General features: G+C 38.9%; 1 protein-coding gene across 2 annotated transcripts in view; it reads right to left on the bottom strand.

The window, feature by feature from the left end:
* Positions 1–27673, bottom strand: part of WLS (Wnt ligand secretion mediator) — a 116485-nt gene that overhangs the window by 66618 nt on the left and 22194 nt on the right. The window contains exon 2 of one of the 2 annotated variants that reach the window (XM_025288490.3): positions 8408–8680. The exons of the other annotated variant lie outside the window; for it this stretch is intronic. Within the exon in view, the coding sequence (XP_025144275.1) occupies positions 8408–8680 (273 nt within the window). The remainder of the gene's footprint in view (positions 1–8407; positions 8681–27673) is intronic. 2 annotated transcript variants of the gene reach the window in all.

The raw sequence follows: 27673 nt of genomic DNA, 5'->3' as shown, positions 1-27673 counted from the left end.
AACTTGGGAGATTGAAAAAAAGAAAATATACCATTTTAGAATGACCAGAGCATTCTATCCAAGAATCTTAAGAGGCCTCTGTCTGATAGAAGCCTCACTGATCTGTATATTTAGTCTACACAGTTGATATACAACCAGGAGATCCTGCTCTGTCTCCAGCCAGCTGTGCTACAGTGGGCAAGTACTGTAAGGTTCCCGCATCTCATAAATTAGTCCTTTAACATTTGGGGGCTCATTTGAAAATCTGACAAAAGCCTCAAAACCTCTTATTCCCAAAACGCACATAAGTAAACAGGACTAAAATTTCACACAGTATCAGGGGCTCATATGGTCCTTGAAGTCTACCCATGGAGTCCTGTTTAAATTATTAGACCAATAGCATTCTAACCGTTCTTCCAGTGCTCAAAGTCTGCAATCACACAGTGGATGTTTAGTAACAATTACTACAAATTATTCAACACCATGGATGAGTGTTTTGCTAAGACTAGAGACCAATCCAACACAATCTACTTTCTAATGCTAAATTGACCAATAAGTCAATGGATGACTAGAAGAAAGTGGGAGGGATCTCATATAACAAACTATATGTATGCTCAGTCGTGTCGGACCCTTTGCAACCCCATGGACCATAGACCGCCAGGCTCCTCTGTTCATGAGATTATCGAGGCAAAAATACTGGAGTGGGTTGCCATTTCCTCTTTCAGTGGGTCTTCCCAACCCAGGAATTGAACCCGCGTCTCCTATGTCTCCAGCATCAGCAGACGGATTCTTTACCACTGAGCCACCTGGGAAGCCATAGCAAACTAGCAACATTAAAAAAATAAATAAAGTCTTGGGAAGGTTTTGAAAGAGTCCAACTCTGTTTCTTGATTGGATTTTTTCACTTGGAAATATGTAACACAAAACCATTAAGCCAGAAAGTATAGAGATCCAGACAGCTTTATAGGGATGCTGTCCAAGTCATGGGCTTACACATATCACACCCCAATAAGACAAAGGCAAAGGTTCTCACCCTCCTGCCAATATAAACATGTTCACAATGGTTAATTTCAATTGTTCCTGAAGATTCCCTCAAAGGGAAAGATAATCCATGAATGAACATAAACAAACATGATGTCTTTAATATTCACTATCCTGGGTTATAATCAACAAAATACGGTCCTCTCCTGTGATTTTAGTTTCCTTCTATTTTAAGTCAGGTAAGTTACGTAAGATGGAGTTATTATACTTGTAAATTCTAGGTTCTAGCCTTGGTTTGAAGAGGAAACACAACTCTTTAAGAAAGAGGACTGGCCACGTAAATTCATCTTGAATATTGACAATCTCTCTAGCTTTATTCACCACCTCAAACCCCACTCCATTTAAGGCTGCTGCATCTTTCTGGTGTGTTTTGAGCTTTCTCAGCTTATCTTCTTTTGAGGGGGTAGGGAGAGAGAATGGGAAAATTTTGAAGTTTTTATTTCTTCCCCCATTGACGCTGGGGTAGGTAAAGAAATTTACAAAGGAACTTTAAAACTCTTGGTGTCACTAGCCTGTAATAAAAACTATCCACTCAGAAATGCTTCTTTATGAGACTGTAACTTAGTCATAAACCAAAGAAGTCTCTTTTAGGGAAGGTGGGGGAATGGGAGTGGGAGGGTAGAATTAGATTTCTTCTCAGTGACTTGCTTCAACATAGTTTGTTAAAGAGGATTAGCTGATGAAGCATGGAATTCCTGTTGTGTGGACACCATATTACCAATGGTCTGCTCCATCACACCAGTTACAGTTTTATGGTGTAGAGAGTCCTCTGCTCCATTAAGCTCTCTTAGTAGACTCTTCCCAAGAGGCATCCGAAAATACAGAATTAAGAACCACAGCTCTTGCTGATGGTCAACAATAAGATCACAAAAGGATTCCATCTTTTCCCTTCTATAAATCCGCTCCAATCATTTTAGATAAAGTGACAGTTCATTTTTTACAGTCAGTAGATTATTCCTTTCGGAGAAGGCAATGGCACCCCACTCCAGTACTCTTGCCTAGAAAATCCCATGGACAGGAGCCTGGTAGGCTGCAGTCCATGGGGTCGCTAGAGTCGGACACGACTGAGCGACTTCACTTTCACTTTTCACTTTCATGCACTGGAGAAGGAAATGGCAACCCACTCCAGTGTTCTTGCCTAGAGAATCCCAGGGACGGGGAAGCCTGGTGGGCTGCCATCTATGGGGTCGCACAGAGTCGGAACAACGGAAGCGACTTAGCAGCAGCAGCAGCAGCAGCAGCAGCAGCAGTAGATTGTTCCTTTATTCTAATTATCTTCATCTGGTGTCTACCTAACATTCTATAACAGCTACACAAATGAAAGAGTACAATCATTTCATAAAAAGTTAGGCAATTTTCTCCCAGGACACTCAGACATCTACCTTGAAAAATGATTGGGTAATAATGTTGTTCTATATTTTTACTAGAAATATTTCAAAGAAATATTTTCAGTTTGAGAAAAGAAAAATCACTTGTTAGAGAAATAATTTGATCATTTCATGTAGTCTTTTGCAAAAGTGAAACAAGTTAAGACTTAGTGCTCAGTTGCAGAGTACAGCATAGGGCTCAAGGCAAGACATAATGACTTCATTACCTAAGAACAGAATACCCTGGCTTTCCCCATTTATCAGTACTTCTTCAGACTAAGAGTTTTTTAGACATCTGAAAATCCTAGATTTACTGCTAAAGATAGATCAATCCATCCTGATGCTTCCTGCCAATGAATTTCAGTGCTTCTATTTCAAGAGAAAATTTGAAAGCTGGGTAGACACATGTTGAAAAAATAAATAAATACCTTTTTCTTTGGTCTCAGAACCCAAGTTCCTCAAAAGAAGCCCCATAGAGAGTCTGAGGTTATGCTAAGTATATGACTTGCAGTCGTAATCAGTAGAGTGATATTACGTTACAAGTGAGTACCATTTCGGCCATCCCAAACCTGTATTTTAAAAATATCTATGTAAATTGAGTGATTGATAAAACACTATAAAAAGAAAGGTATACATCCACTCTAGATGATATTTTCAAATAAAATAATTTGTTGTTACAGAACTATCTAAGCCCATCACATAGATAAACATTCGTTTTTTCCAACAATTAACCATCCAGACACCAGGTGTTTAGGCTGACTTTTTTCTGACATTTTTTACTCTACTCACACTCCCTCCATTTTCAAACTCTCCAGAGCAAAAACTGAAGTCCTCTGTCCTTTTTGGCTCTAAAGAAGCCCCATGTTTGTGCCCTGACAAACACATTAATCCCATGCCTCTGAAATGTTTAGGTAAAAGTCAACCACTGACCCAAACACAGATTTCAACAGACAGGTCTACTGTCTGTTGAAACAGACAGAATCCGTATAGTCATCCCTCATTATCCACGGGAGATTGGTTCCAGGACCACCCCCACCCCCAAATCCCCACCTAGTGGATACCAAAAGTTATGAATGCTCAAGTCACCTATACAGAACAGTTCAGTAGGCCCTCAGCATCCACAGATGAGACACAGAGAGCCACCTTGAGTTGGCATTTACTGAACAGTCCAATTTCCCATGTGACGTCAGTAGAAAAGAATCTGCCTGCTAATGCAGGAGACACAGGAGACGAGGGTTCTATCCCTGATCAGGAAGATCCCCTGGAGGAGAAAATGGCAACCCATTCCAGTATTCTCTCCTGGGAAATTCCGTGGACAGTGGAGTCTGGCAGGCTACAGTGAGTGGGATTGCAAACAGTCGGACATGACTAAGAAACTAAACAGCAGCAACAACCAGTTTCCAAGTATCTAGAAGTCTCTAGATTCTCTTTGACTGGCTTTCCCTTCCCAGTTCTTGCAGACTATTGTTTTAAAAATGAAAGTTGCTCAGTCATGTCTTTGCGACCCAATGGACTATATAGTCCATGGAATTCTCTAGGCCAGAATAACGGAGTGGGCAGCCTTTCCCTTCTCCAGGGGATCTTCCCAACCCAGGTCTCTTGCATTGCAGGTGGATTCTTTACCATCTGAGCCACAAGCGAAGCCCAAGAATACTGGAGTGGATAGCCTATCCCTTCTCTAGCAGATCTTCCTGACCCAGGAATCAAACCAAGGTCTTCTGCATTGCAGGAGGTTTCTTTACCAACTGAGCTATCAGGAAAGCCCTTTTAAAACTATCACCATTTACAAGTTGAACTGGTTACTACTTTTCATACTTAGCAATGAATGAAGTAGTAGGTTATTTAAATGTTTGTTTTTAAAAGATCAAAGTAGGGGGACTTCCTCGGGGACCCAGTGGTTAACACCATGTGCTTCCAAATGCAGGGATACAGGGGTTGCAGGTTCAATCCCTGGTCAGAGAATTAAGATCCCAAATGCAGTGCTGTACAGCACAGCAAATAAATATTTTTTAAAAAAATGCAAGTAGGAATTCTGTTTAAAATTGCTCTTTCGAGTATACTTATTTTGCATAACAAACATGGAATATCTTTCTCAAATAAAATATACACATTCTCTAAACACTTTTATTACTATAAATTACTCTATAATATCATTATTTCCCCCTCCAAAGACATAGAGATTCGCTAATAGCTCAGTTGGTAAAGAATCCGCCTGCAATGCAGGAGACCCTACTTCCATTCCTGGGTCAGGAAGATCCCCTGGAGAAGGGATAGGCTACCCATTCCAGTATTCTTGGGCTTCCCTTGTGGCTCAGCTGGCAAAGAATGCTCCTGCAATGTGGGAGACCTGGGTTCAATCCCTGAGTTGGGAAAATCCCCTGGAGAAGGGAAAGGGTACCCACTCCAGTATTCTGGCCTGGAGAATTCCATGGACTATAAAGTCCATGGGGTCACAAAGAGTCAGACATGACTGAACGACTTGCACGTTCACTTTCACTTTCAAGACATGAGTCTGATGAAATCTTGGAATTGATGAAACAATGACCAGTTTTTAAAGTGAATGTCAATGCTTATTCAGTTTCTGAGGGATAGTCAAGATCTCAAATTCTAGCCAAAACCTGTATCATCTTAAATTGAAAGTTTAAAAGGAATAAACAATTTAGCTCCAAGTGACTGTCATGTAAAATATATAGTCCTTTGATTATTTTGTCTGCTCAAAGACCCTTAAAAGATACATGAAAACTCTGCATGTGTGTATAAAATCCTAACTTTAATAGTCCAAGTGTGAAATCACTTATTATTTGAAATCTGAAACTCATTTCATAGACTGCCTAGGAAAGCTTAAAGAAAAAACAGGATTGGTCCTGACGCTTCCTTCCATTTGAGGTAATATTGCTAGCACTGAATCTTTAATAAACAGAAAGGCATGTACATATAATAGGATCTTATTAACCACATTCCCAATCTTTTTTCTTCTGCCCCACATACTGCTATCAGAAAGGCATTCAAACAATGATAAAATGTAAAAAGTAGACAGGAGGTTGCACATACTCTTTAATATAAGGACCGGGGGGAAACCTAGACCTACTGTGTCCCATAAATATTATGATATGCATATGTCTATATAACTCAGCAATGCCATACCATCCCTCTTTAACTGATTTCCTCTTTAATGTCCATTAGCAAACAGTAAAGAAAATGGACTTAAGAATATTCTCATGAACCCAACATATAACATTTTCAAATTAAAGTCAACAGGCCCCAGCACAGCTACTGCTCAAAATAAGAATTTTTTGATCAATTTGGTTTTCTTGATGGTTCCAGTTTATTTATTGAAGCAACTGTTCGTTGTCCATCTTATTAGAATTTTAGTGTGTCCCTATATTAAGTACAGATTGTCATGTTATAAGAAATTAAAGGATGTTGTTTAAGAATTTTTAGTCCACTTTTTCTAGATGAAGATAAAATGTATTTTGGAACCTGAAGATGTACTTGGGGGGGAAAAAAAAACATACAATGCATTCACATTTCATTTACATATAGCAGTGTTTTAGTTAAAGCCTCATCAACACAGATATTTTTGATGTTTAAATTTAATATATGATGGGAAGTAATTCCTCTGTGAAGTTATTCAGATATGTAATAGGTTCTGACCACCAATTAGGATGGAGGGTGGAATTTCCCACACATCCAATAATTCTGACACCACTATCTACCCAGAGATAACATCAGATTCCACAGGTAAAGGGCTCGGCCTTACAAAACTGTCCCTCTCTTCAGATGCCAGTCGCAAGCTCGGTTGAGGCTTCAACCGTCTGATAAGACTGTAGAGCAGACCAACAGCTTGACTGCAACCTCAGAAGAGTCAGCCAGAGACTCCCAAGTTAATCTGTGCCCAGATTCCTGACCCAGAGAAACAGGGAGATGATACATGTTTATTGATTTATGCTGCTAAATTTTAGGATAATTTGTTACCCAGCACTAATACAGCCAATATAGAGCAATTATTTAATTTCTATTACAGAGTAAATCATTTCCTTTACCCTTGGAGTTAGGAGTCTGTCTGGGAACATTATATGGAAATACACAACAGGCAACCAGCCCAGATAACAGAGTACTGTGTCCTTGACCTTCACATCAGAACATAAATCAGTTAATCTACCCATGTCAGCTTCCCATGGCTCCTCTAATGATGCTAATTCTCCTTTTCTTGAATACATTCTGGGAACTAGGAATACAAAAACCCAAACCTTAAGGTATACACATTAGTTTTAGTCTCCGTTTTTAACCTCATAGCAAATTTCCCTTCCTGAAGCTCAAACATACTGTATACTCCTCTCATTATAGCACTTAGCTTTCTTAATCATATGTTTAAGTATCTGTTTCTCAACCATTTCTTCCCTACTGCTTTCTTCAATCTTGTATCTTCTGTATCTAGTACTTAACACATGGTTGAAACTTAGTAAGTTTAAATGAATAAATGCATTACACAAGCGATGAATGAGCAAGCAAGTCAATAGGCAAGAGAGTAGGGGCAATAGGAAGTACCACTTGAATGTGTCAGGTTGTTATTAATATGAAGGTCCAAGTGCACATCAACCACTCCTTCTAGCTAAAATGCTCTTCCAGGGACTTCTCTGGTGGTTCAGTGGCTAGGACACTGCACTCCCAATGCAGGTTTGATCCCTGATCAGGGAACTAAATCCCGCATGCTGCAAATAAAGATCTGCATGCTGCAACAAAGATTGAAGACCCCACATCCCACAACTAAGACATAGCATAGCAAAAAAAAAAAAAAAAAAAAAAATCCAAAATAAATAAATAAACTAAATTAAAAGAAAATCATCTTCCACTTGCACCCACCCTCATCTCCAATTCCTTGTCAGAATTTTCACTCGCTAATACTCACCTCAAAGATCTATCTGCTCACCTTTACACACACACAAGTGCACACATGTGTGTATGTGTGTATGCTGAGGCAGACTTCCCTTTCTCTGCTCTAAAGCCTTCTCTTCATACTCCCACAGCCCCTGGGTATACCTTGGACACTGTACTGTAATGACTGACTATTTGCCTGGCATCTCCACTGTAAGCCCCTTGAAGGACAGTGTCTTCATATGTATCTACATGTCCAGCCATCAGTTCAGTGTGTGGTAGCAGTGGGTACTCAAAAGCAGTCTGAATTAATGAGTAAAAGAGTGAATGAATTAGGGGTAGAATTACATTTTGAAAAATGATCTCAGCATAATCTGTTCCAGATAAAATGTCAATCAGGCATATATACTGTTCTAACTCCTAAGGGGAGTAAAATTAATATAATTATGTATCACAATAATTTCTGATACAAGAATATTAGAATTTAAAAAAGTGCTCTAATCCATGGACAGATTCCCTATACTATCCCCAGATGTCACAAGTGAATCTGCCTCTCAAAAATCACCAATCTCCCCCTCACAAAATGCTGATATACCTCATGCCCTCAGAGAATTGAATCACAACTGAGCAAACTAGAAAAATAACCTGATTTTATGGGAAAATGGGAGCTCCTGGGTTGGTGCTCCCATTTTGACAGGTATATTTTTCTTAGGCAATGGCTTAATTTAAAGCCTCACCAGAAAAGACATTTGGAAACATGGGACCTTTCAGAAATTCTCAAATCACTCCACTGGGGTGAGCTCCCTTGTGGCACTAAGGCAATGGAACTTGGCTAGAGCAGGGCTCCTAAGCCAGGCTGCCTGGCTTTGAATTCCAGCTCTTCCACTCTCTGGCTTTCTGACTTTGGGCAACCTCACTGATGCCTGAGTTATCTCTCTGGAAAGTGAAATAAGACCCACCTTTAGGAACTGGTAGGAAGATAAAATGGGTTAATTCAGGTAGAGTACTCAGAAACGCATCTAGTAAGTAGAAAGTAGTCAATAATTGTCACCAGTAACGCTATTATTTCACTCCTATTATACCTGGCTCTGAAAAGCCTGAAGAAATTCCCCAAGACAGGAGAGGGGTAGGGAGAGTGCACTTACTGATTTGGTTGTTCAGCTTGAATGCAATGTCCAGCTGCAGGATAAATAGCATGAACTGGAACCAAGGACTCATCTCCATGGAAGGGAGGGGGATGTGGACAGAAAACACAATGTCATTCGCTTCAATTTCCCTTGGAATTGCTTCCTCGATGTCTCGGATCTTGTCACATTGGTTGGGTCCCCAAGGCATTAACCATTTTGCCTTGTGATGGTTTTTACGGACATCCACACATTTCACTGACATGTAGGATACTGCCGTTGTGGGTCCTGGAGCTGAAAAGAGAATGTTTTTCTGTTTTAGAAGAATCATCCATGTAAGTGCCTAATTCAGCCTAACATTCTTTCCACTACTGTCCTCTCTCCATTTTTCACACTGCCTTCCATAACTTAGGCTCATTAATACCAAGTGTTAGTCCCTCAGTTGTATCCAGCTCTTCGCGACTCCCATGGACTATAGTCCGTCAGGCTCCTCTCTCCATGAAATTCTCCAGGCAAGATTTCCTTTCTCCAGGGGATCTTCCCGATTCAGGAATAGAGCCTGGCCTCTGGGTTGCAGGCATATTCTTTACTGTCCGAGCCACCAGGGAAGCCTATTAATACGAAGTGAGTAAAAGTTGCTCAGTCGTGTCCGACTCTTTGTGACCCCATGGACTATACACTCCATGGAATTCTCTAGGCCAGAATACTGGAGTGGGTAGCCTTTCCTTTCTCCAGGGGATCTTCCCAACCCAGGGATCAAACGCAGGTCTCCCGCATTGCAGGCAGATTCTGTACCAGCTGAGCCACCAGGGAAGCCCAAAAATACTGGGGTGGGTAGCCTATCCCTTCTCCAGCAGATCTTCCCGGCCCAGGAATCAAATCAGGGTCTCCTGCATTGCAGGCGGATTCTTTATCAACTGAGCTACCTGGAAGCCCTATTAATACCAAGAGATCACCCAAATCCAGGTGAGGATCCTTCAGTGATCTCTAGAGGTGTCATAAAGTATACCCGAGAGCCTTCTCATTGTATTCTTTCAATAAATAACTGGTGATTGAAAACATGTGTAGCCAGTTTTGTTCGGTTACCTCCTCACACCAAATAAATGTCACAATAATCAACTATGCTTCACTTTCACCTGCCTGAAGGCTTGGAGGGCACTGGGGCTTCACAGAACAGTGCCTAAAGTCAGGAAACCTGGGGTCTGAGGCATGGTTGAATGACTTACTCTCAGGTAATTTGGAATAAATTGGTTAAACAAAATATATCGCTTCAGGATCCTCATCTGAGAAATAAGCTGGCTGGCTTCTAAAATTCAATCAAGAGACACTGATGTATAGAACAGTCTTTTGGACTCTGTGGGAGAGGGAGAGGGTGGGATGATTTGGGAGAATGGTATTGAAACATGTATAATATCATATATGAAACGAGTCGCCAGTCCAGGTTCGATACACGATACTGGATGCTTGGGGCTGGTGCACTGGGACGACCCAGAGGGATGGTAAGGGGAGGGGGGCGCGGAGGAGGGTTCAGGATGGGGAACACATGTATACCTGTGGCAGATTCATTTTGATATATGGCAAAACCAATACAATATTTTAAAGTTAAAAAATAAAATAAAATTCAATCAAGATGGTTGGTTTTTGAGGCTTTTCTACACTCTGAAATTTTACAACGCTTCTTTTGATTGAGAGAAAGAATTATTTTGACTTTGGGATCCCATTGAAGGTACCTATCAGAGACTGGGAACCCAAACACCCACTTGATACTTGAAGGATATACTAAAATATGATCCCTGCATTTTGAGAGGGATCATTTAATTTGATAGAACATTAATAACACAATTTTGTAATTATAAAATGGCCATATCACTATAAAAGAAAATTTGCAAAATACAGAAATGTTGAAGTTCAAAACAACATTTACCCAAAATCCCACTTGAGAGAAGGAACCACTGCTGTAAAAATATCAAAATATTAGGTTTTTTTCTATCAGTGTATACTTAGATAAAAATTCAGAGAGGAATTAATTTGCGTAACTTTAAAATACACACTAATATTAACGTATGTTTTTATAAAATAGGGTCATACCATACATAGTTCTGTAGTGTTTTCTTTTCTCTTCACTTAGCAAAGCAAAGTAGCACAGTGGTAAATAACACACCCTGTGGAGCCAACCCGCCTGGTTGTCATTTCTGGTCATGTCACCATTAATTCAAGCTAGCAAAGTTAGGGGTGAATTTCTAAACCTGTGTGCGTATTACTTTTACTATCTCTTAAATGGCAATCATAGTAGTAACTAACTCTGAGTCACTATATACATTAAACAAGTTAACATATGAAAAGCATTCACAACAGTGCTTGAAAGTACATGAAAAAATACAAAATTTTAGCTGTTACATGTAAGTATTTTCTATATAATTAAAAATTTTCCTCTAGTGGTTGCAAAATAATCATGTGATATACCAATTTAATTTACTTACACCCGAGCCCCTTGGTCCAAAAAGTTTGTAAATAAGAATAATTCTTTGCCTAATATGTTTTGTTAGTAATTTACCTCAGCTCTTCCAGCTGCTGCCTTAATTTGTTTATGGCATATTTTAATACTACAGAGAAGTTCCAGATTTCATATATAATCTCTCCTTTATATTTTTTCCACTCTTCTGTATATAGAGAGATTTTCTAATTTCCAGATTCAGTAGTCACCCTTTATTACTTTCTATTATTTTTAACAATTTCATTTTTTTAAATCGCTTAGCTGAGCCACTTGAAATTTGGTTTGCTACAAGGGATGAGGTGAAAATCTATTTTTATTTTTCTAAATCTTTAAATTATTCCTTACTAAACCAATGCTTCTCTTTTGTTGATTTTTGACAGCACCTTTGTCTTATGTTTACCAATAGATTTTTTCTGGATAAACTACTCTATTCCATGTACTGTACTTTTTTCTCTTTTTCCATGTATTGAGCTTTAAATTCATGGCCCAACCAACATGATTTTAAATCATGTAAATGGATGGTTTATATCAATATCTGATAGAGTAAAACCCCTCCCCTCCCCCACCTAATATTTGTATTTTTTGCTGGATTTGACTGAAATTATATTAACTCTATAAACTAATGTGGACAAAGTCAGCCTCCTTTCCCAACACTTAGTTTTTCCAGCCAAGAACACAGATTACTTCTCTAATAAATGAGTCCATTTTGATATCTCTGAAAATGTTCATTGTTTTCTTCATGTAGATCCTTCTATTACAATATATTTTTAAATCTATTTATAAAACTTTTCTCTGAAAGTAGTGAAAGGAAAACAAATTATGGTTTATGTTCATGGTTTAAATATGTTTAATTTGGTACATACGATACTTGACCTACTGTGCTTTCAGACACTTAACGAACAGAAATCATCTCTTATTTGGAAGAGATCAAATAGCAACTAGAGGAATATGTAAAGTAAGAGAAAAAAATCATTTATGACTAAAGAGTGTGTATTATTTATTTTTAATACTTTGCCCTACTTCTAATACTCAAATACACACTTTTCTATCCCTAAATATCCATCCTAATGGTAAATTTTGAGTAGTAAAACATTACATTCCCAGAAAGTTGGGATAATGCCTACTAAAACTTATCAGAAAACATAGCAGTGCTGAACTCTAGCTGTAAGTCCTTCAATGCAGTATCCTGAATACTGCAACACAGAGCCGTCACTAATTCAAACCAGAGAAGTTTTTCTTTAAAATTCAAAATGTAACATGAAGACATTTTATACCTAATCCATCTGAAATCAGACATCTTACTTTTTATTAGAAATATGAATCGATCAAACTTTGGTCATCTTGACTCAGCTCAATAGCCCACCGACATTATAAAGACCAAGTGGCACATTTAACTAAACTCCTTTTAATGTGGTTAGAGTTATAAACAGGGAGACAAAAGTCATGAATTCTATTTTTGGCTAACATACTCAAACTGACTATTTGCTGCAGAAAATAGTTACTACATTTTAAAACTTCTATTCTTCCAAAATGAACCTAACCTTTTTTCTTTTTTTTTAATCCTTTTGAAAAACAAGTCACTCTCTTCTTAGACCAAAATGAAAAATAACTATCTGAGTTTCTAGTTAACCTCCAAACCCACATTCCAAACTTTAATAACAGAGAAGCTGAACACTTTACGGGCACAAAGGCTGCATTTTTAATGGACATGGTGAACGCCTGCCTTTGTAGCAGCCTGAATTATTTTCATTCTTTCATTAGTCTAGTGTTTCTTGCATAGAGAAAAATATCCCAGGAATACTAATATTTTCATAAGCATCAGAACTTGGAGAAGCCACAAGTGCATCCCAAGCTATATGAGAATCACAAGTATTTTTCTCCACTTGAATAAATCTAGTCTAAAAAAAGCTTCAGCATAACTTTAAAAACCTGAAGATAATTCAACATTTTCCATTTCTAGGAGTGCTCAAAAGGCAAAACACTTGTTTGAGAAAGTAAACAGACATTCTGATAGTTAAACAGAATAATGTTTCCTGAATAATATATTTACAGTCAAGACAACTTCCTACTCCAGCTAAAAGTGAATTTCAAAGTGTTTCTTAAGTAGAAAGCATATCAATGTAAACCAAAAACAAAGCCTGCAGCTACCAGCTGGCCGCCTACTGTAGCAGGTGTTTTCATCAGCTATGGCCAAACTTGTGACTACGCAGGTCCCCAAACAGTGTTTAAAAATCAAAAGAACTCTGATTTCTGTCTTTAAATTGTTTTAGAATTGTGAAAGATTTTATCGTAAGAGAAAAGAATGAGATGGGAGAAGCTGAAATTATCTGTAACCTTTGAACAAGCCACAGTTGACTAACCAACAGTTATACATAAGGAAGGCCTCAGTTAGTCACAGCGTGGTTTTAGGGATTAATAGTTTGTGTATTTAAGAAGGGGGCTGGATGGATTCAGGTCAACAAACTGAGTCATGTTTGCTCAGGTGAAAGCTAAAAATAACCACTCCTCAGTATTCCTAGGATGGTAATGTAATATCACCCAGCTGCCTTGGCACACATTTTAAATGTCCCCTCTACCCATCCGTATAGCATTTAGTTGAAAACAAGTGGCCTAAAGCTACTTCCACATCAGTACAATTTAGTAGAGCAATCAGGCCCAAAATGAATATGCCCAGGCACTATGGACTGGTTAGTTTATGTGGGTTAATACCACTCTCACAGGAAGGCACCAAAGCTACTCTTTGAAAATACCTTCACAAGCTACTCTTTGAAAACACCACCCCATTTTAAGTCCAGTCCTCTTTACCATGTCAAACATAAGCTGTATTTTCTATTTTTTAAATCTGTATTTCAACACAGTACTTTTGGCCTCCACCTCTCCACTATAATGGAGAACTGTGAAATCTGACACTATACAACCTTTCAAGTGATAGGAAATCAATAAGACTTCTAATTCAAGACTGTGGAAAACTGAACAAACACAACTTGAAGCCTCTTTGAAAAGTTGGTGACCTTTCAGTGACATATATTACTAAGGGTCATATTGCATTCACCAAATATGTCTTGAGTACCTGCTATACATGAAGTACTTAAGTGAACCTAATAGACACCGGCAACGTGGAATGTAAAACTAATGGGGGAAACAGACAATACATAAATAATTACAGGAAAAAGTAATTATAGCTGTGGTGATACTATATTTACCCCAACATTACCTGAGAAAGGGCAATAGTTGGATATTTGGAAGGTAGGAGAAATGAATTCACTAGAATGAGACAGAAATTCCAGTCATCATTACAATGTAACCTTGAAGAAAAACTCAAGTGAACAATGACTAAACCTGTACTTCTTTTGGAAGAATATTCATTGACTCCAGTCAGCTTCCTGTTATGGCATCTCAAATGGCTGTCCAGTTTACAAATTGCCATCTGGCCAACCACTACCGCTATCATGCTCAAAGTTGACTCAACATCAAATCATTAGCCCCTACTCCCGCCAAACCCTATAATTAGAGAGTTAGACAGAGATACAAGACTTGGTTGCCTCCTAGAAAAGTTAAAATAAAATTAAAACAACATGCTGACATGACACATGGTCTCCATTTAAGCCAACACAGACTATTTATTTCTTTGCTTTATTACAAATAAAGAAGATTCCTTTAGCAATTATCTAGAAGTATTACTATTATGTGGGCACTGTGCTACCTAAAGATAGAGACAAATGACAGCCCCAGAGCCTGAGTTGCTCATACAGTCGAGTGTGGGAGGCTGAGTAGTTGGCAGAGAAGTACATCCTGATTGAAACGTGCCCTTACAGATGTTTGCACAGGATACATCATTTGTGAAGAGGGCTGGGAGAGCTGCTTGCCTGAGGCCTGGACTTCAACTTCAAAGAGAGCAGGTGTTCATTAGCCGGTGGAAAAGGGGACAGGAGTGGGGAAACACTGAAGAAGAGCTTGTGCTGGGTCAGAAGATATCTAGAAAATCACAGTGCAGCCTTCCCTATGTGTCCACTAAGAATTGCTTCCACAACCCCCACAGATACTAAATTCTGAGGACGCTCAAGTCCCTTGTATAAAATGACATAGTATGGTCAGTCCTCCTGATCAGCAGACCAATCTCTGGTTGATCTGCAGATACTGAAGGCTAATTGTATGGTCTGTGTTTGAGGATTAAATTTAAAAACTGATCATTTAATAAGTGAAAATGCTGGACCACACCAGCCTTGTTACAGCCCTTGGCTTTTTCTGACCAGTGGTACAGTTCTCTCGAGGGCCTTGGCTTCTGCTCCCAAGAGTCTCAGCTTCACTTACACAGCAACATAAAGAAGAGACCCACAAACAACAGAATTTTTACTTGAGGAGGGTGGGAATCTTTCCCTCTAAGACATGCTGATATCTTGTAGGTAGCTACAAGGTAGCTTGAACAGGGTGCCCCAGAGAGCTTTGCAGTCTCCATTATCAGGAACAGCCTTCACTGAATGAGAGGAAGACTGTCTTCATTGCAACCAAAATGATATTTCAAGATTAATCTGCTTTGGGTTTCAAGGTGAAGGAATATGGAAACTAGACCAGTTAAAGGGATAATTCATGTTTATAAGCATTAATAACCAGAACCCCTCAAAGTGAAAAAGTAACGATTTTAATTAAAAATAGTCAACCATTTCAGAAATATTTTAGAGAATTTTTATAATAGCATCCAGCTAACAAAAATGAAAAAACAAACAAAAACAAAAACCATACACACTGATTTAAAAACACAATCATTTCATGATGTCTGTATGTCAAATCATTATGCTATACACCTTAAACTTATACAGTGCTGTATGTCAACTACATCTCAATAAAGCTGGACAAAACTTTTTTTAATAAAAACACACAGACAACTGCTACAGATACTTTCTACCGACTCAAGGGGGAGGCTGATTTAACTCTCGAAATCTAGTCTTAATTCAAAATCTGCTGTCATGATCTCTGTACCTCTATAAACATGAATAATTGATTTATCAATTTTTTTATAATCCCATTCTTTTTGTTCTCCAAAAGATTTTGGTTTACTAGTGAATATTAAACTTTTACTTTTAAAAAGGAGTTGAAGCTGATTTAAAAGGATGGAATTAATGTTTGGGGCATTAAAATTACTTGGTGTATGTCTGTATGTTAAAAGTATAGAATAAATGCAACAGCTGGATAACTTAAGCCCCCACAACTTTCACCTGGCACAATGCTAAATGGCTCAATATCCATTCTACTTTGTAATATAAAGAAAACTTCCACTGCCGGGCTATGAATGGTATGTATAAGACATTTATAAAAGATTATATACTCAAATTGTTTCTAAGCTTTGCTTATCTGAATATCTATGCTTGCCTAAATGAGAATTTATAAGAAATGCATTAGGCATTTAAGAGCATTGGACAATTCCTGGGTTTGCTTAGAATTCTTTGATTCCCTCCCACGAAAGGGCATGAGGGAAAGAGGTACATAAGTGGCAGAAACCAAGGAGACCAGATGAATATGTTACTTATACAACTACAATTTTTATTCAAAGCCCCCCCCCAAAAAAAACCCACTTATTTAACATAAAGGAATCTAGCTAAATTTAGAAATTAGCGTTTAAATGTATTAAATAGAGTTCCCTCAGAGACTGTACCTATCTTTCTCAAATTCAGAAACCTCCTACATTAATTCTAGTTAAAAAAGATACATGTGGCATATACCATGGGGCCATAGTAGCCATATCATATTATCTGGTCTAGTTGTGAGGTTTCAGACACTAGCAATTCCTTGAGCTGATTCTAGTTACTCTTCCCACCAGGTCAGTTTCTAAAAAAGATTTCTTAGTATCTACCACAACATGTACCTCAGTTTTAGAATGTTTCATAATAATGACCACTTCAAAATTTTCAGCCAAAGAAAGTGTAAATACTTGTGTTAAACTGGCTTAGTGCTTCGGAATTAACTGACTCAGTCTGTTAATTCCTTTACTGAAATTGCTCTGAAGTTATAATGGTCAGACACTCTACCTCTGCCACTGACTTTGAAGATAAAATTCTCCTATATTTCAACCAGACCAATTAAATCTTACTAGATTACTAAGTGAAATATTATTTTACAATTCAATTTCAATTATTGGAGAACTGAGAGTGGATGTGCAGGGCCAAGATCTGGGGAAGTAATTTTCAGAATTACCCTAGCTATGCCCTAGTGCGTGTAATGGGGTACACTAAGTGATACGTAATTCATTCTTGCCAGCAGTTTTCAGTAAGCAGTAATTAATTATGCTAACATCTGTTCTAGGAAAGCTAAATTTTTAAACATAGCAGAACAATCCTCTACACTAACCTGCCACTACCAACACACACACACACACCCCCCCCCCCCCACATAGCAGCGCTGACCGCAAAGTGGTTTGTACTGTACACACACTTCAAGCACGTATTTTAAAACAGCTCCCTGCAACATAAACTTATAAATAAATGACATTTCAACAACAAAGTTTCATAAATTGTAGCAAACACTTGGTGCAATTCATTCTTTCTTTTAAAAAATATTGAAAAGTAGTATACGTTTATATCTTAGGATGAGAGGATTTTAAATGCTTAGCCGGCAACCTCAATTGTTCTGGAGCCAAAGATGTAACAGCTTTGAAGAATAGAAGAATTACTCTACATTTGTCAGAATCTACACAGCAAACATGAAGCACCACTTGGCTTCCTTTATTTGCCTGGCTTGGATCCCGTGGAACTGAGGAGTGTTGGAACCAAGAGGAAAAAAAAATTAGAGTGCTTTGGGAAACTGAGCCAAATTCTTACATAGTATTTGAAATGCTGTGGTAAACATGAAGTTTCTTTAAGCTCAAGATTAGTGCCAGTTTTCTTTTTTTTTTTCAAATAATAAAATGCACATAAAGAGCCCTGCCAGAGGTTTAGCACATAAAATCTGCCAACCATGAGACATGCTAATTGGGGGAGCAATCCTGAATTCAGGTTAAAAAACTGACCCTCAACTTTGCTGTCTGGCAACAAAGAGCGATTAAATTAAGAAGCTTGACAAGAGTATATCAAATCACCATTTCTAACCTCTAGCTCTGAAAAATACCTACAATTACTGTTTCTCCATCACTTTAGAAATACTCAGAACACTATAAACTAAACACACATGAAGTGAACAAAAAAGGCCTCCAAAGAAAAACCAAATGGCTCATCTGTTGATGCTATTGCTCATCACTCGGCAAACCAGTCATCTGGGCTGAATTTTTGACTTTGTGCCAGTGTGTCAAAATCAGCCATTATTCAGCCAAAAGGCTGTGGAATGCAGCCAAGACCACCTATGGAAAGTGAATTATAGCATCTTATAATTTACTACCTTGGCTATGATCTCATAAACCCAGCATGGAGGGCAAACCACCTCTTGTGTGGGAAATCTCTCAGAGTCCCTATAGAGGCCCCCAAAGCTGCTCTGGCAGAGTATGGGATGGGGAAGACACCAAGTTAGCCAGCTGGCTCTACAAGCCGGTGAGCTTGCCACTAGCACATCTGTCGGGTGACACTCTAGGGTTAGAAAACCCTCAAATTAAATCTTCTAGGAGAAACAGCTGCTGTGTTCTGAAGTCTGTATTACACTCTATAATAATCTCACACTTTTATTACCTATAATTATTATCAGACATGTATTTTTATAAATTACAGATATTCTACTTTTACCAATATTATCAATGTTAAAAATAAATGAACATTAACTAATATGTGACTTGCACACTGCATTTTACAAAGTGCTTTCAGACACTTGGATTATTAAACAGGTCAAGTTGTCATTATAATGGTCCCCGCTGTATATGCATTAGATTGGTGGTTTTCTCCCACAAGTGACACAGCTGGGACTGGAACCCTGGTCTTCACATTTGCTGCTCCTTCTAATACACCACATTGCCTCGATTGCCAGTTTATTTATTAGCCCTCACTACTTATTAGTACCTGAGAGGTGACTTGCAGAGCAGAATGATGGCTAAGGACGACTGAACAGGACCATAAGGAGCTCCGCAGACAAGGCACTACCTAGCACTACTGACAGCTTATCTGGAAAGACTACAGGCAGCAACAGACGGCCTCCACCAAGTTCCACAAAAGGGTGATGGAATAACAGGCTCCCAAAATGCACTGAACTCACTTGAAACTAATTGTACTAGAGTTTCGGTTCTAACCTCAAATTCTGGGCCAGCAGTCTGGGATATTTCATCTAGAGAAGATCCAACTCAAGGAACACATGATGAAGTTGCCATGGAAGAGTCTGTGACAGACCTCGTAGGCAGGATAAGGGCCAAGGATACAAATGAGAGGCAGAGGCTGAATTCAGAGCAACTGAAGGAAGAGTTCATTGACAATTTGGGTAGACAGACAATGGCACAACTTGACTCAGGAAAGGGCGAGCTCTCCACCACATCCATGGAAACGTTCAGGAAATAACTGAATAGATAAGAGCCTGAACTAAGTAAGTTTTTCTCAGTGACAAAATAGTAAAATCACAATGTATTAATACATGCAGGATATTAGGGAATGGAGACCTTAGGGTCCAATAAAGAGGTCATGGAGTTTACTGATTTATTTTTCTCCATATTCTAACCCATTTAGGAAATGAACAAAAGTACAGGACATGCTAAAGGGTCAAAAATTCAGTGTTGGACACTACAAGTTGAGGCTAAGGTCAAGCAAAGTCTGTTAATGACTTTATTTGGAATTTCACAAATGCTAAGAATAATCATTTCCCCTTCCCTGACTACTCAAGAAAAACTGGACTTTATACTCTGTGAATTCCTTAGAACTGGAGGTAGAGGTACCTGTTAAGGATAAACTGAAATTTTAATGGTCACATTCTTAGGAATTGGGTTTTTTAAAACACTGAAATAACAAAAAATTGAGTAAAGTCACTATAGGACTTCTCTACTTGGTCCAGTGGTTAAGAATCCACCTGCCAATGCAGGGGACACAGGTTTGAACCCTGGAGGGGTTCACAGGAAGATCCCAGATGCCACAGAGCAACTAAGCCCTGTGCCACAACTACTGAAGCCCATGAGCCCCAGAGCCCATGCTCTGCAACAAGAGAAGCCACTGCAATGAGAAGCCAGAGTACCACAACAAAGAGTAGCTCCTGCTCCCTGCAAAAAGAGAAAGCTAATGTGCAGGAAGAAAGACCCAGCACAATCAAAAAAAAAAAAAGGTAAAGTCACTAAATACAGGTTAAATATTTTAATATTTTCATCAGATCCAGGTGTTAGCTCAAGTGCCATCTCCTTCATTCAATTTGTTAAATACCTATAACATGCCAGCATCTAAGGCCTCCACCAATTTCCCATCAGCAACAAATGATCCTTACACAACCTCTGATGCCAATATCACCTGTGTCTCTGTTAGAGCCTTTTACTTTATTTGTAAACATAGCTTCTGAACCCTACAAAATTATAAGTTCCACTGGGGAGGGACCAAGTCTTATATAGCATCAAGCATAGAGATTGAATATATAGGTCCTCCAAACCTGAAGTGAACTATTTACATCGAAGAGTCTTTATTTCATGATAAACACATTGTTATGCTTGATTTATCTAACAAGCTTTTATCAAACACCCATTAGATCATTTAAATATGTCCTTGGTGTATCACATCCATGGCCCACCTATACCAAAGTACAATTAAGACTAGCATAGAGAGAGTTTGGGAAGAAGCCACGGCTGCCTTCCATGATGCCAACCTCACAATGTTACACGTGCTCATTTCCACTGAGCACGTGATGGTTCATGCAGATCCTCGTTAACCTATATATGAAATGAATACTGAATTTTGAGGACCAAAATGAACTTGTCCTAAACTGAAACATGCACACCCTGATCCACAGGGAAAAAAAAAAAGTAAATTCACACATCAAAAGAAGGTGTATAAGAAACAGCAGACAAGCAAAAAATATGCTAATTTTTGAAAAATTTCTTCCAAAGGGTTTGCAGCCAATATTAAAATTATAGAAGCATGTTTAGATACCACTCTTTAGCATATTTCCTGGAAACTAAAGTTCACAAAGGTAAGACAGTTATTTACCCTGCCAACACTGCCCTGAAGAGATCAAGGCCTGCACAATGGAAAGAAAATTGGAGACAAAATGAGATAAAATATTCACATCTTAGACTGAAAGAATCCACCTGCCACGGCAGGAGACACAGGAGATGTGGGTTCAATCCCTGGGTCAGGAAGATCCTCTGGAGAAGGAAATAGCAACCCACTCCAGTATTCTTGCCTGTACATTTCAAGCACTTCCTTTTAAAGGCATCAAATCCTACTTTTGAGACCAAATCTACAAAACAGCTCAGACAGAAACCTGCTGCCTGTATGATCTATTTATCTAGCGGCTCTAAATGAGTTTTTCTTTCTGGTCCAATGAATTACATATCAAAGTTCTCAAAAGAGTAGCAAAGAAAAGCAGTGGAAGACTTGACATTGAAAGAACTGTGGAGCACAGGATAATACAGAAGTCTTGAGATGACACATGGAGCTTCTGAATGGTGACAGGCAAATGCAATTGTGACCGGAGTGAAGACCTAGTTAGGGAAAAAACTATGAGGGAATGGGAGTGAGAGAGAGAAGTTAAGGATGTCCAAGTTCCTTGCATGGGCAATACCATTTGCTAGGAGAGGGCTCAAAAGAAATTGAGTGATATGTCCTATGACAGTCAGACTACATAGAAGCTGGAGTATCAAGCTTATTAAATTAAAGAGCTCAGTTTATATGAAGTGGGGGGTGTTACAGCTAAAAGGTCAAATACACAAATAACTAAGATTTGAAAGAGTAGTTAGAATTATTCTAGGTGGTTCCAATGTTGCAAGTTCAAAGGAAGAAAATCTGAAAGCAATAAAAATCAGACAGTCTAAAGTTGACCTAACCAGTTGAAGACAAAAAATTGCCAACACTTGTGTGAGTAGGAATGCTCCTGTTACTAACACTTGGTAAATGCAAAGAGTACAAAGGATGAGGCGGCTTCCCTGGCGGTCCAGTGGTTAAGAATCCACCCTGCAGAGTTGACCTAACCAGCTGAAGACAAACAATTGCCAACACTTGTGTGAGTAGGAATGCTCCTGTTACTAACACTTGGTAAATGCAAAGAGTACAGAGGATGAGGCAGCTTCCCTGGTGGTCTAGTGGTTAAGAATCCATCCTGCAAGCAGGGGACACTGGTTCAATCTCTGGTCTGGGAAGATCCCATATGTCACGGAGCAACTAAGCCCATATGCCACAACTACTGAGCCCACATGCAGCAACTACAGAAGTCTGGTCGCCTAGAGCCTGTGCTCCCCAACAAGAGAAGCCATCACACTGAGAAGCCCCTGCTCACTGCAACTAGAGAAAGCCCATGTGCAGCAATATAGATCTACCACAGCCAAAAAATAAACTAAATCTTAAAAAAAAAAAAAAAAAAAATTGCAGAGGACATCTGAGCACTGGATGGGGATGAAAAGACTGCCTTAAGGCCTCCATCATTACATTCTATGAGCACTTTTCATATGTTCAGAGTTTCAACTCTGGCCACAAATTGGCTTGCTACTCCTGAATTATTACAAGTTGGAGGATAAGAATCTTGGTGGAATAAATTATCCCAGGGATGGGAATTGTGGCTTTCTAGTGCTAGATATACCACTAAGCAGACAAACTATTCGACCAAGCTTGAGCCCCCAGTTCTCTCAACTGTAAAAGGCAGTGTTTTTGCTGCTGCTGCTGCTGCTGGTGCTAAGTCGCTTCAGTTGTGTCCGACTCTGTGCGACCCCATAGACGGCAGCCCACTAGGCTCCTCTGTCCCTGGGATTCTCCAGGCAAGAATACTGGAGTGGGTTGCCATTTCCTTCTCCAATGCATGAAAGTGAAAAGTGAAAGTGAAGTCGCTCAGTCGTGCCCGACTCTTAGTGACCCCATGGACTGGAGCCTACCAGGCTCCTCTGTCCATGGGATTTTCCAGGCAAGAGTAGTGGAGTGGGGTGCCATTGCCTTCTCCAGTTTTTACTGCTAGACACTCCTAACTTAGAAATGTTTCAACTCTAAAGATGATTTATATATTTTATGTTATGGTGAAAGTCATTCTTTTCAAGGTTGAAACATACCCTTTTAAATTAGAATCAATGTATAAGCTGATACTATAGGCTGCCATGCCTTACCCATCTAGCCCCTTCTCTGATTTGCCTTGTTATTTTCACATCTGATAGAGGAAAAGACTGTAATCTCCTACACTTTGTGTTGCCTATTGAGGCCAAAATAGGCTCTAGGTGTTTTCTATATTCCAACAACTGGCGATATCAACAAACTATTCCAGAAAGTAAGGCCAAGATAGAGCCAACTGTATATGTAAAATTTCATTCTGATGAATTCATCACAATGAAATATACTGCATAATATATACTATGGGAAGGTGGTCCAATCTACTCATAATGAAAACATTTAGGGAAAAAAACAAAAAACTCCATTCCAGCTTCTAGCTGATGGCCCATACACTCACAGTATAACACAACACAAAGACATTCCAATACAATGAAATAATCTGGAGTATGTCCAACCTCTATTTTTCAGGATGATAGAGATAGGCTCAACAGAGCTGAGTCTATTATTCAGAAGAAATGGAAATCGTGGCAAACACTGCTCTAAGCCAAGAGATCATGGGCAAAATTTGCTAACAAGACATCAATTCATAACATTCATTCCGATTTTCATTTAAACTGCTGGGTTCTTAATATATTTCAAAATTTATTCAGATTACCCTTTATGAAAAAAAGTTCCATAAGAGAAAACAATTACTGTGCAGCAAGGGAAATGTTTTCACTGGAAAGATTTTTTAGATTATTGTAGGCATCTACAAAAACAGAATAAGAAAAATTAAAAGCGAGGGCTCTAGACTCAGAAAAACTTGGGATCAAATTCCAGCTCTATTACTTACTAGCAATTTAGCTAGGCTATTTACTGAATAGCCTTACAAAATGCCAGTTTCTCCTTTGAAAAGTTTGCTGAGAGAACCCATCTCGTAAGTTTGTTGTAAAGATAAAAATAATTAATAAAAAGAGTCGATTACACATAGTACCTCGCACATAGCGAGGTCTTAATGAGTGTTAACTACTGATAGTAAGGATGCTGCTAGCAGATGGTGAAGAATCTGATGGGAGATGGCAACATCCTCCTTGCTGTCTATCCTGTCTCTCCCTCCTCCCTCCAGGGATGTGTTTATCTAAACATTCAAAGAACTAAAAGGTCTGCATCTTGGGTCATTAAAAACAGAGGGTCTCAACAGTCAGAGAGGATACTATCAGAATTTTGACTTGAACATCTAAGATGTCTTTCCCTAAGAAATACCCCAGGGATATCCTGAGTAGCATGTTGTTTGAATACAGAACTAGCTCTTAATTTTCTCCTCAGCAAAATGAGATTTTAACATCTCTTTTCACATTTTCATAAATTATTAGAAAATAACTATAGCCAAGAGTATTAATGCAGGCCTTCCCTCCTCCTCCCTGCAGATAAAGACAATGCTGGTCTTGCTTGCTCTGCTGCATGCCCTCACCTGGTCCCCAACAAGCATCCCACTATTGCTGCTAAATGGATTCTTTGAGTTTTCATAACACACAATCAAGAGAAAAGGGACAAGTATAAGAGAAGGGCTTGGATTATGGAGAATTTTAAATGAGGAGGTTTTAGGGGTATTTTGGAAGAGAGAGGTTAGAAGCATCAAAGAAAAGGGGGATTTCCAGAAGCAGTGCTACTGATTATGTCTTCTTTACTGTGTTTCACAGTATGAATAGAGAATTTAAGTTATTATACTATTTTAAATTCATTTTTGGTGGATTGCCCATTTCTCTGACAGAATCACTCCCTCAAGATGGATCAGTTAGGTCAGTCATGTCTTTAAATAGGGGCAACATTAAAAAAAAAAAAAAAGATAACAGGTGCAAAAACTTCATACAAACCTTTGGCAGGACTTTGAATTAGCACATAACACATGACATTGGGAAGATGGAAAGGACTGACATTTTAGAAAGGCAAGTTAGGGGCTGACCATATGAGGTTTGAGCTACAGCTATGCTAGATCATCATTTTATTTCAATATCTTGTTCAAAGTCTAAGCTCTTTACAATCAGAGAGCTGCACATGCCTATTTCCTCTTAATATTGCTGGCTACCCTGTACCCTTCCCTCCACTCCAGAATTTCTCCACCTCAGCACTATTGACATTTTGGGCTTGATAAATTTTGTGGGGCTGGCTGTTCTGTGCACTATAGGGTATTTGGCAGGAGCCCTGGCTTCTGTTTACTAGTTGCCAGTAGCATCTTCTCTCCTCTCGAATGTAGTGAAAATCAAAAATGTCTCTAGACATTGCCAAATATCCTCTGGGGAGGTGGAGATTGTGGGGGGTGGGGGGGCAAAAATTAATCCTAGTTGAGAACTCTTGTTTTATCCCAATCCCTCAGACTTAGAAGAAAAATTCATACCCTGGTAAGTAACTTGTGACACTCCCTTTTCAGAGGTTACAACTCAGGGATTCCGGGCCCTCAAATATCCATAAGCATCATAGTTGCCTACATGCTGGACTGGCTGCATTTGCATCAGATTGTCATCTACAAATTAAAAATGATTATAAAAGTTACCAGTCATTGAGTATTTCTTACGTGCCAGGAAGTAGAACAGAGGATTTAACTGGGTTGATTTTCATTCTTATACAGCAGTAAATGGTAAATATCATTATCTCCAAATTTAGAGATGAGTAAAATGAGGCTCTGAAAATGTAAATAATTCAACCAAGGTCACAGCCAATAAATGGTTGAGCTGGAGTTTAAACCTAAATCCATCCAGGCCCAGAGTCTCTATCTTAGGTCACCCTGTTTCTCCTAACGAGAAAAACCAATGCACACATATATGGGAGGTACATTTGGCATAAGTTACATGAGCTAAAATGGGGAGGTCAGTGCATAGATTGTTATAGAACTCAGTGTTCTCTGAACTAAGCTGATCACCAGTAATAGAGATGTGTTTGTTCTAAGGATACTAATAAGTTGCTTTTTGATTTATGGATTTCCTGCTGAAAACAGGAAAATGGTGGTTTCCTGTAAGTAGAAACAAGCAGTATCTGGTTGCCATGGTAGCAGAAGTAAACTTAATCTTGACTGAGAATACAGTCACCATATAGAAACAAGTATGGTAAGGAATCTTATCAGAAAAGGGTGTTTTCACCTGGAAAAGAGAAAGTCAAAAGAGAGAAATGATATAGTCATCTTATGGAAAAAACCCAAATGAAGTTTTCAGCCAACCCAATATTTGAACTTTTTGGCCCACTCAATATTTGAAAAGTCACCATCTAACAAAAGGGAAGCAGCACATGTTCTAGGTTATTCTAAAAGGAAAATCCAGGACTCATGAGTGAAAATTACAATGAATTATAATACAATCTGGTAAGGGAAGCCAGTTTTTCACTGAATTGTAGGAAAGAACATTTAACCATCATAGTGTTTCAACTAGACTGAAAAATTAAACAATTTTAATTGTCCATTGAGCAACTGTCACTGGAATGGAAAAATGCTGGCAGGGAGGTTGTCTCTGTTGGGGAGGTCCCAGTGTGGGTAAGGTTAGACTCAACATATTCTCAGGCCCCTTATAAAACAACAATCTCTGTTTTTCTAAAGCATTGGGAAATTTCAGATTCCAGTGAAAACAGAGGGTGGGAAAACTGGAGGTCTCCATTAGGCGAAGAGCACCAGCAGTAGCTCATTGCCATAATAGGAAAGGCAGACTCCAATCTTGCCTGGGAAGGAAATATCATTTAGGTGAAATAGGTTAAGAGAGGAAAGCCTTGTGGGGGACTTTTTTCTGTTCTGAATAGATGAACATGGGATAGTGCAGCAGGGTTTTTTTAACAAAAGGACTGTTTTCCACTCCTAAGATACACTGTAACGCATCTTCCTTGGAATTTTCAGCCACCTCTCACTATCTGATTTCAAAAATCCATTCAGTATTTTAAAGAAAACAGAAAAAACATCCAGGTAAGGAAAAGGCTCTGAGAGTCCCTTGGACTGAAATCAAGCCTAAAAGAAATCAACCCTGAATATTCATCGGAAGGACAGATGCTGAAGCCGAAGCTCCAATACTTTAGCCACTTGATGCGAAGAGCCAACTCACTGGAAAAGACCTTGATGCTGGGAAAGATTGAGGGCAGGAGAAGGTACGACAGAGGATGATATGGCTGGATAGCATCACCAACTCAATGGACATGAGTCTGAGCAAACTCTGGGAGACAGTGAAACACAAGGAAGCCTGGTGTGCTGCAGGCCATGAGGTCGCAAAGAGTTGAAAACGACTTAGTGACTGAATGACAACAAAGGAGCAACTAGAAGAATAGTTCATTAGCTTTCTTCTAAATGCTAATACTGCCTTTGGCTTCACTGTCTTTGATATGTCTCAATGAACAATTCATCACCAGATTCAGGGAATGGATAGGACAGAGCTAACCTCAAACTTTCCACTTGGAAAACCAGCCACACTGTAAATTTGTTGGACTTGTCTTGGAAAATGAAACTGTTACAAAGCCAACTTCTGCTAAGGCACACAACCTCCCTTGTAAAAGGGAAGAGGTGCTAAAATAATAACAGGTTAAAAAAAAAAATACTGATTCATCTTACCATATTAAATATGAATAAGACTACGAGAATTCTCCCTATCTCTTCATCTCCAGGACACACAAAGCATTTACATTCTCATTATTTTGTACCCATTAAGTGGGGAGCAAAGATTA

The sequence above is a fragment of the Bubalus bubalis genome, chromosome 6 (genome assembly GCF_019923935.1).
Source record: "Bubalus bubalis isolate 160015118507 breed Murrah chromosome 6, NDDB_SH_1, whole genome shotgun sequence".
NCBI lineage: Eukaryota > Metazoa > Chordata > Mammalia > Artiodactyla > Bovidae > Bubalus > Bubalus bubalis.
Note: the sequence above shows the minus strand (reverse complement) of the source record. Positions and strands in the feature narration are given on the sequence as shown.